The following is a 9,962-nucleotide window of genomic DNA, read 5'->3' as shown; positions in this document are numbered from 1 at the left end:
AATTTAGTGAACAATATGTACAACATTATAAGAATTTTCCGAGATGTGAGATAATGAACTTGTTCTCTGAAATCGTGAAATTACGGACTTTCAAGGAAAATAGGCAGGTTTCTCGACTGATACCCTGATTTTGAGAAGATTAGTTTTGCAACCACGTGAAGCAGCATAACAAGTGAACGCGATCGTTTGACATTCTGCTGTTTGGGGCGTTATGCCACGTTCAAGACAACTGGGAAAGAATGAGCTCCGATTGGGAAAATCGATTTGAACAGCCATCCAACTCGGAATTCCAACTCGGAATTCCAACTCTTCCTAGAGCTCTGACTTTCCGACCTTAAAATACAGGCTTCATTATTTGACCTCGTATTTTTCCGAGTTCCCGGGTGTTTTGAACGCTGCATTATACCACAGATAAACATTGAGCCAGATATCAAACCGGATGTATAAATGTGAAGCATCCGGTTGGCGTTTCCACTCACTACCAAATATGGTGATGCGAGGAAGCCCAGTGGCCTGCATGGTGAGAAGCTGGAGTGAGATGGATTTTGGCCAACATTCTTCTAATTTTCTAATCAATGAAACATTTGATCTCCATACAGTTTTATGTCTCCAAAACTATAATCTATAAAAAACAGAGTGGACTGCGTTTTGCAGACTCTACCCTTTGCCAAAGTAAAAAAAAAAATGTTTAGGAGTGCGAATTGTCTTATTGCACACGCGCACTTCATAGTATGCGTTCCCTAACGAAAATATGCAAATAAATGCTAGAACGCGCCAATAAGATCTCACTAGCTCGTGCATGGCTCTTCCCATCTCCTTGCTTGTTCTACCCACCATGATTAATTTCCTCCCATTGGAAACGACAGGCTCTGGTCTATCTTGGGTTAGTTATAAAAATCTTGGTTATACCTTCATTCATTACCCAAAGGGATTCCTATCTCCTCCTTTCTCCAATGTCTCTGTAGTGGATTGCTGTGACCATAGAAATAAAACGGATAGACAGGTCTGCTTGCAAAAGGGGGTTCTTCCTTACTCAACTCTGGGTGGGGTGACAGTTCTATTAATTTCTATTCTGTATCAAAGAAGCACAACAAGGTCTGAGGGTGATGTGATGGGACAACACCAACCAGGGCAGGTGAAAACCGTAATTGTACGGGCTGATTCAACTCTAGCTAATTTATAAACATAAAAAGAAAGATTATTTTTTAGATCTGTAAGTGGTTTACCGTAACCTTTTAATTTATTTATTTTTTAATCAGTAATGGCGACCGAGTGCACCCAAGAAGCGGTTGTTCAATTTCTAACCGAGCGAGGAGGGAGAGTGAAAAACCAGATATTCATTGACTATTTCAAAGCTGGTTTCCCGGAAGACCCTGACCAGAAAGCAATTGCTCGGGAGAAATTCAAGGGATACGTGGACAATGTCGCATTTGTAAAGTTGGAGAATGGAGTGAAAGTTGTATGTTTAAAAAAGAAGTATCGAGTTTCATTGAAGTGTACAGTGGAAAAAGACAGCGCGTGCAATGGTAACGGGACAGGCACCGTATTGGAACAAGATAGCAGCACCACTGTCCTATCAAAATCATATAAGAACTTGATGGAAGATTGTGCACCACAACTGCATCTGTCAGTATCATCTGCTGGGGATGTGCGCTCTTGGGAAACCACTGCAAACGAAGAGGCACAACAAGAAATTTCACCTGGCTCAGGTTACGGAACTGACAATGCCACAAGAGCGAGACCGCCTGACATTTCTGGAATTATTTTGGAAGGTAAAATTGTAGAAAGAGCTGCGCCAACGTGGTCTGTAGTTCAGAATAATAGTTTATCAGACAATATGGGAAATGCGTTAGGCCTTGGTGGCAATGGAGAGCAGAAATTGACAAAGGAGGACATTCATTCCAACCGCAAAACATTGCAACCGCACGACATACCGCAAATTGCAGTGATTGAGGCGTCACCTTTACCTACATCCGCGGATGGCTCTATGTTCCACTTACCCAGACGTCCATTTCCAACTAATGCACAGGACAGCCTGCTGTCCCGTCACCCTTCATCAGAGGACGGGGCAGAGGAAGGCCAGTATTATGATTTTCAACAGAGCATATCTGGGAGTGACAGCTACACACCTAAAAGTAGCCGTAATAACTTTATTGAGCTCATGATGAACAGCTCCCTCCAGGTGCGACGCAGCATGGTGTTGAGGAACTCAGACTCCACCTCTGTGGTTTCCTCTACTACAGACGAAGACGGTGCTTCAGTCACTTTGGACCCGTTGGAACACGAATGGATGATGTGTGCATCCGACGGCCAATGGGAGAGTCTCCGCCGTCTCCTTTCCTGTGAACCGAACCTTGTCATGAAGAAGGATTTTGTGACTGGGTTCACCTGCCTGCACTGGGCCGCCAAGCAGGGCAAACAAGAGCTGCTGGCGCTTATCGTGAACTTTGCCAAACAACACACAGTGCCCATCAACATCAACGCCCGATCAAGTGCCGGCTACACGCCACTACACCTAGCAGCAATGCACAACCAAGTTGAGGTGGTGAAGTTACTGGTAGGAGCCTATGACGCAGACGTAGAGGCCAGAGATTACAATGGGAAAAAGGCGTGTCAGTATCTTACAAACAGTGTGGCCGTTGATATCCGTGACATCATCGGGGCGGGTGGCGGCGGCGGCGACTCGGGCTCAGAGAACACCGACGATGGGGATGGGGGGCGTTGGAGGTTGTCTAAAGTTCTCCAGTCTAATCTGATGCCCCCCAAACTGCACAGTCACAGCGAGGAGAACACAGGTGATGGAGAAGACCAGGCCAGACAGAAACCCTTGCTGAGGAAATCGTCCTTTAGCAAGATGAGGCCCAAACTTCAGAAGATCCGCTTCAGATCTTCGCAGATAGTTCACAGCACATCGTTCACAGCGCACTGTGAGACAGAGGAGCTTAGCGGGTCCAGGAAAAGCTCATTTAAATCCAGACCCATGTCAAATCTGTTTGGCTGAAGAATAGCCCCTAAGTGGACTCGACAAAGAGCAATAAACCACAACAGTGTAGGATGACTGACACAAGGGGGTATAGTCTGATGTTACAAGTGTTTTTGTTGTTGTGGCATAGGCCAAGTCTGGTGTTACACATACTTAAGGGTTTCCCTCCCCAGGCGTTTTATGAATATACTGAACTAACAGAATATGGTCTTACATGATCTATTGAGGAACTGGCCAGATTGCCACCCCCGGTTAGGCTAAATATTTCTGTCTTAATCCTCTTATCATTCCGAAGTAGCCAAGTAGGTCTTATTGTTTGTCTGCTTTAACCCTTAACGTACATGTAAAGCTGCCTGTAACCCACTGGGCAAAGATGTCATTTTAACATCTAGTTTTGATTTACATTTTGTCGAGTTTTTAACGAATTTGAATTCAATGTGAAATCAACAAAAAATGACACCATGTCATTGGATTTAGGTTAACATTTGGGTGATTTAAAAAGAGAAAATGATCTTACATTGATTACTTTTTTTCAAATCCAATCAGTTTTCCACATTGACTTGATGTCATCATGTTGACTTTTTTTGGTCGAAATAACATGGAAACCAGGTTGACTCGACCTGTTTTTGCCTAGTGGGAAGTGTTTAAACTTCAAGTTATTTGACCACATGGTAGAAACAATGTCATTGATTTCACAATGCTTGGGAACAATTCTATCTTATTACTGTCAGACTTATTAATTTATTCTCCCTTTTTATATTTACGTTGCTTTAAGCACTTTGATTTTAAACTGTTATTGATCCAGCTATCCTGCGGTTGATGCCATTCAGTCCACCTGAAAGACTTGAGATGGGAATTTACTTCCTCTTTGTGTTCAAGTGGATGATTGGAGGCCAATGAAAAGGCCTCTCTCTGGTCCTTTAAGTCTGTAATCAGGATCAGTAGAGGAGCTTTCTGTGTCACAAGGTATGCGGTTGTTGAGTGCATGGTAGGCCCACTGTGTATAGTGCTATGATGAAATATCAGGTTTCATAACTATTCACGTTTAAACAGGTACATTTTTGACCTGATCATAGCTCCTTATTTTGAGTTGTCTTAAGGTTGCAGTTGTCTGGTATCAAGTTGTAGGTTACCCTCTGTTCTGTTTTATATCAACAAGCTCAGGCTTGCTGACCCAGGAGAGCCTAGCTCAGCTGAGAGCGAGCAAGAGAGACTGTAGTGTACATACAGTGCCTTCAGAAAGTATTCATACTCCTTGACTTAGTCCACATTTTGTTGCGTTACAGCCTGAATTCAAAATGGATAAAATATGTTTTTCTCACCAATCTACACACAATACCCCATAATGACAATGTGAAAACATGTTTCTAGAAATGTTTGAAAAGGTATTGAAATTAAATATCTCAATGACAAAAGTATTCACACCCCTGAGTCAATACAGCTGTGAGTCTTTCTGGGTAAATCTCTAAGAGCTTTCCACACCTGGATTGTACAGCATTTGCCCATTTATTCTTTTTTTAAATTATTCAAGCTCTGTTCAAATTGGTTGTTGATCATTGCTAGACAACCATTTTCAGGTCCTGCCATAGTTTTTCAAGTAGATTTAAGTCCAAACTGTAACTCGGCCACTCCGGAAAATTCTATGTTATCTTGGTAAGCAACTCCAGTGTAGATTTGGCCTTGTGTTTTAGGTTATTGTCCTGCTGAAATGTGAATTAATCTCCCAGTGTCTGGTGGAAAGCAGACTGAACCAGGTTTTCCTCTAGGATTTTGCCTGTTCTTAGCTCCATTCCATGTCTTTTTTTTATCCTGAAAAAAATCCCCAGTCCTTAATGATTACAAGCATACCCATAACATGATGCAGCCACCACTATGTCTGAAAATATGGAGAGTGGCACTCAATAATGTGTTATGTTTGAGGCAAATCCAATAACACTTTGTATTCAGGACAAAAAGTTTTTGCAGTATTACTTTAGTGCCTTGTTACAAACAGGATGAATGTTTTGGAATATTTTTATTCTGTACAGGCTTCCTTTTCACTCTGTCAGTTAGGTTAGTATTGTGGAGTAACTACAATGTTGTTGATCCATCCTCAGTTTTCTCCTATCACAGCCATTAAACTCTGTAACACAAAACTCTGTTTTAAAGTCACCTTTGGCCTCATGGTGAAATCCCTGAGCGGTTTCCTTCCTCTCCGGCAACTGATTTAAGAAGGACACCTTTATCTTTGTAGCGACTGGGTGTATTAATACACCATCCAAAGTGTAATTAATACCATGCTCAAAGGGATATTCAACGTCTGTTTTTTTATTTTTACCCATCTACCAATAGGTGCCCTCATAGCTTTTGGAAAATGACCATTTTTTTCTCACAAAAGTGGTGCACTGGGCCTTTAAAAATAGTCCTGTATTAGTGAACTGATATAGCCTTCTGCTATAGCCTTTAGTTTTTGTGCAATGTTGCACTGAATTCTAACACTTATTTGTACTCTGCACTTTTGTTATTTGTTAATATAACTGGAGTTAAAACAAATATTTAGTAAATCATTGTCTCATGTACTAGTCTAGTTGTTTGTCTAGATTAGATTTAAGGCCTACTACATATGGCATTAACTGTTTTGGGGGAAATTAATGTTTTTTATCGCTGAATAGCCTACAGTAATGCTACATAGTTTACATCTGATTTTGCTACTTGATTTTATTGTGCAGTTTTGTATTCTCGCAAAATTAGCTCTTACCTTTTTATTATGCAACTCTTTTTTTCTTTTATCAACCACCTGCTGCTAATTATGATATTCAAAGGGCTGGAACCGTATTTCTCTTGTCTGTCTGTACATTAAATTATATTATTTTATAGTCCTCTTTTCGATTATCAAACAAAATAATGTTAAAAAAAGAGTTTGTCTGCAATCATTTAAGATCCATGTTCAATACTCTCTGTCTTCAATAATGTTTTCAAAGCTAGATTGTGGAGTTTGCATTTTTTATCATTTGGAAATGTATACCTACATCTTTGTGTTGCTTAACAGAAATATCAAACTACTGTTAGCGCTGCCTTTACACAACCTGAGAAATAAACTGTCATACTGTCACTATTGAGATCTGTCTTGTTCTGTTTAATGCAGCAGTCTGTCTGTCTGTCTGTCAGTAGTAACTAATACACTGTGTCCATAGTTAGGAACATTTCTGCTTAACTAGTAGTGCACACATTTATTTATTTACTTATACTGTGTGCAAGATGGCTTTTATGTTCTCTTAAGGGCTCTCAAACAAACATTGTTTTTATTGCCTGTGAAATTCTGTGCCCCAAAATAGGATGCAAAATTACACTGTGGGTTCATTGTGGGAAATGAGTATGCTACGTTTTCAATGGTAATTGCTGTATGACTAATCTTAGGCAAACCTCAGCAGGTATTTTATTTTATTCCTCCATTGAGTAATGGAGTGGAATAGCATCGACACATCATTTTTTGTTGTAAATCATTCAGTAAAATGAAACAGTAGATATGGACCATCTTAGCTCCACTCTACAGAGAGATGTGTTTGTTCTTGACCGGGGCAATGCATTACAGTCTGGGACAGATTGATTGAAATTAAATAACTATATAATATATATACTGTACATTGTATTCGGAAAGTTTTCAGGGCCCTTAACTTTTTCCACATTTTGTTACGTTACAACCGTATTCTAAAATTGATTTTTTTTTAAAAATTCCCTCTTCAATCTACACACAGTACCCCATAATGACAAAGTGAAAACAGGTTTTAAGAAAATTTTGCACATTTATAAAAAAAAATACAGAAATACCTTACTAACATAAGTATTCAGACCCTTTGCTATGAGACTCGAAATTAAGCATAGGTGTATCCTGTTTCCATTGATTATCTTTGCGGTGTTTCTACATCTTGATTGGAGTCCACCTGTGGTAAATTCAATTGATTGAACATCATTTGGAAAGGCACATATCTGTCTATATATGGTCCCACAGTTGACAGAGCATAAACCAAGGTACTGTTCGTAGAGCTCCCAGACAGGATTGTGTCAAGGCACAGATCTGGGGAAGGGTACCAAAATATTTCTGCAGCATTGAAGGTCCCGAAGAATGCATTGGCCTCCATCATTCTTAAATGGAAGAAGGCTGGAACCACCAAGACTCTTCCTAGAGCTGGCCAAGAACCCAATGGTCACTCTGACAGAGCTCCAGAGTTCCTCTGTGGAGATGGGAGAACCTTCCAGAAGGACAACCATCTCTGCAGCACTCTGCGGCCTTTATGGTAGAGTGGCCAGACGGAAGCCACTCCTCAGTGAAAGGCACATGACAGCCCGCTTGGAGTTTGCCAAAAGGCACCTAAAGGACTCTCAGACCATGAGAAACAAGATTCTCTGGTCTGATGAAACCAAGATTAAACATTTTGGCTTGAATGCCAAGCGTCGTGTCTGGAGGAAACCAGGCACCGCTCATCACCTGGCCAATTCCATCCCTACGGTGAAGCATGGTGGTGGTAGCATCATGCTGTGGGGATGTTTTTCAGTGGGATGGACTGGGAGACTAGTCAGAATCAAGGGAAAGATGAACGGAGCAAAGTACAGAGATCCTTGTTGAAAACCTGCTCGAGAGCGCTCAGGACCTTAGTCTGGGGCGAAGGTTCACCTTCGAATAGGACAACGACCCTAAGTACACAGCAAAGACAACGCAAGAGTGGCTTTGGGAAAAGTCTCTGAATGTCCTTGAGTGGCCCAGCCAGAGCCCGGACTTGAACCACATCGAACATCTCTGGAGAGACCTGAAAATAGCTGTGCAGCGACACTCCCCATCCAACCTGACAGGGCTTGAGAGGATTTGCAGAGAAAAATGGGAGAAACTCCCCAAATACAGGTGTGCCATGCTTGTAGTGTCATACCCAAGAAGACTCGAGGTTGCAATCACTGCCAAAGGTGCTTAAACAAAGTACTCAGTAAAGGGTCTGAATACTTCTATAAATGTGCTATTTCAGTTTTTTATTTGTAATACAGTTGCAAACATTTCTAAAAAACAGTTTTTGCTTTGTCATTATGGGGTATTGTGTGTAGATTGATGAGGGGAAAAAAACAATTTAATCCATTTTAGAATAAGGCTGTAATGAACAAGATGTGGAAAAAGTCAAGGGGTCTGAATGCACTCTCTATATAAAACCATTTCAGGTCATCAGTGATGTGTACGTCGCGGAAGTTGAAGCTTTTGACGCTCTCCACTGAGGCCCCGTCGATGTGGATGGGGACGTGCTCTCTCTGCTGTCTCCTGTAAATCACCATCAGCTCCTTTGTTGACTTTGAAGGAGAGGTTATTTTCCTGGCACCACTCCTCCAGGGCTCTCAGCCTTGTACTTTGGGGCTTACAGTGTATAGGGCAGCCCGACAACCTAAAGCTCCTAACCAATTGGTACTGTTCATCCCTTAAAAGACAGGAAGTAGAACTTAGCTCTGCACCCCAAATGGGACCCTATTCCTTACATAGTGCACTACTTCTAACCAGAGCACTATGGGCCCTGGTCAAAAGTAGTGCACTATGTAGGGAGTAATGTGGCATTTGGGACGTATCCCAGGGGATAGACCCCAGACAGTAGAGATAGAGTTGGAGGACATCAGAGAAGACAGGGATTTGTGGAATTGCGCACAGTGGGAGTTTGAAATTGAAACGGCTGACGTGGAATCAGAATGAGTCACCAGAGGCACTGCTCCCTTGCTATCTCTGTATTCCTCTCTCTCTCGCTATCTCTGTATCCTTCTCTCTCCTTCTGTCTCTTTCTCTCTCACTGTCTATGTCTGTCTGTCAAAGGATGTTCACCTAGCTCAAGAATCATTATCTCACACAGGCCAACCAACAAGGTCAGTGTGACAGTCTCTCTCCACGTGTCTGTTTATGATTCAGGTTTTAAGCCATGTCAACATCTTCCATAGGATCCTGTCAGACTGATAAAAAGGTCTGACAGGATCCAGTAGATCCTTGACATGTTGAATGTCATTTTACGTCTGTTCAAGCCTCAGCCTGCACATCTCCTTTGAATTACCAGTCCAGTGCGTTAAATATATTGTTTGGGCGTTACCTTAATAGTCTACTCCACCTACATGACTCAAACCGTGTGTTTTGGTTACCACCAAATACAGACTTCCATCTAGTTTTCCATACGCCTAAAACACTCTTTACCACATAAAGTGGTTCATAAGACATCATGGCCTTTGTTTTGCACAATCCAAGGTTATTATGCTCAGAGGTTTTTATGACCTATTTTACAAATGAAACTGGTATAGTTGACATTTATAGTGAGATATAAATCTGACCTTGAGTTGGCGCTTTCTGAGTAAGACACTGAACTGCTCTAGCAAGTCCACAAGATGGCACTGAATGGCAAAGCCATTCTCTCTCTCTCTGCATCTCTTGCTCTCTCTATCCCCTCTCACTCTCGGTCTCTTTCTCCCCACCCCTTCTTTTCTCTCTCCCTCTGTCTGTCTGTCTGTCTCTCTCCACTCTTTCTCGCTGGTTAATATCATAGATGAGATGGGAGTGTATCATAAATTCAGCGGGAGGTGTAATAAATCTTATGTGGCTTAGCCTTCACATTGTCACGGACAGTCGCTAGCTGTGTTAATGAGGACACTTAATCTGACACTGCTGGGGACTGAAATGGGATGTGGGCTACATGAATCAACCGCTCTGACTAGATGACTGTGCATCCCAAATGGCACCCTATTCCGTATATACTGCACTACTTTTGAGGCCTCTGGTCAAAAGTAGTGCACTATAGGGAATAGGGTGCCATCTGGGATGTTCACTATGACCCTGACTAGACAATGGAGACGAACTGAGCTATACCGTATGCCCTTAATCGATTTAATCTGATTCAAGTCTCTCTGATCAAAAGTAAAAAATACAATTTCATTTGTTGCCTTCTACCAATGTGTCCCATTCACACTGGCAGGCTTACCATTAGGCAGACGAGTC

The 9,962-nt window shown here is 41.8% G+C and overlaps 1 protein-coding gene across 1 annotated transcript; it reads left to right on the top strand.

The window, feature by feature from the left end:
• Positions 1-310: 310 nt before the first annotated feature.
• LOC115179781 (ankyrin repeat domain-containing protein SOWAHC-like) lies at positions 311-4,407 on the top strand. Its single transcript, XM_029741541.1, has one exon. The coding sequence runs from the start codon at positions 1,262-1,264 to the stop codon at positions 2,999-3,001; it is 1,740 nt and encodes a 579-aa protein (XP_029597401.1). The 5' UTR covers positions 311-1,261; the 3' UTR covers positions 3,002-4,407.
• Positions 4,408-9,962: the final 5,555 nt, after the last annotated feature.

The sequence above is a fragment of the Salmo trutta genome, chromosome 39 (genome assembly GCF_901001165.1).
Source record: "Salmo trutta chromosome 39, fSalTru1.1, whole genome shotgun sequence".
NCBI lineage: Eukaryota > Metazoa > Chordata > Actinopteri > Salmoniformes > Salmonidae > Salmo > Salmo trutta.
The sequence above is the reverse complement of the archived record's forward strand: the minus strand, read 5'-3'. Positions and strand labels throughout refer to the sequence as shown.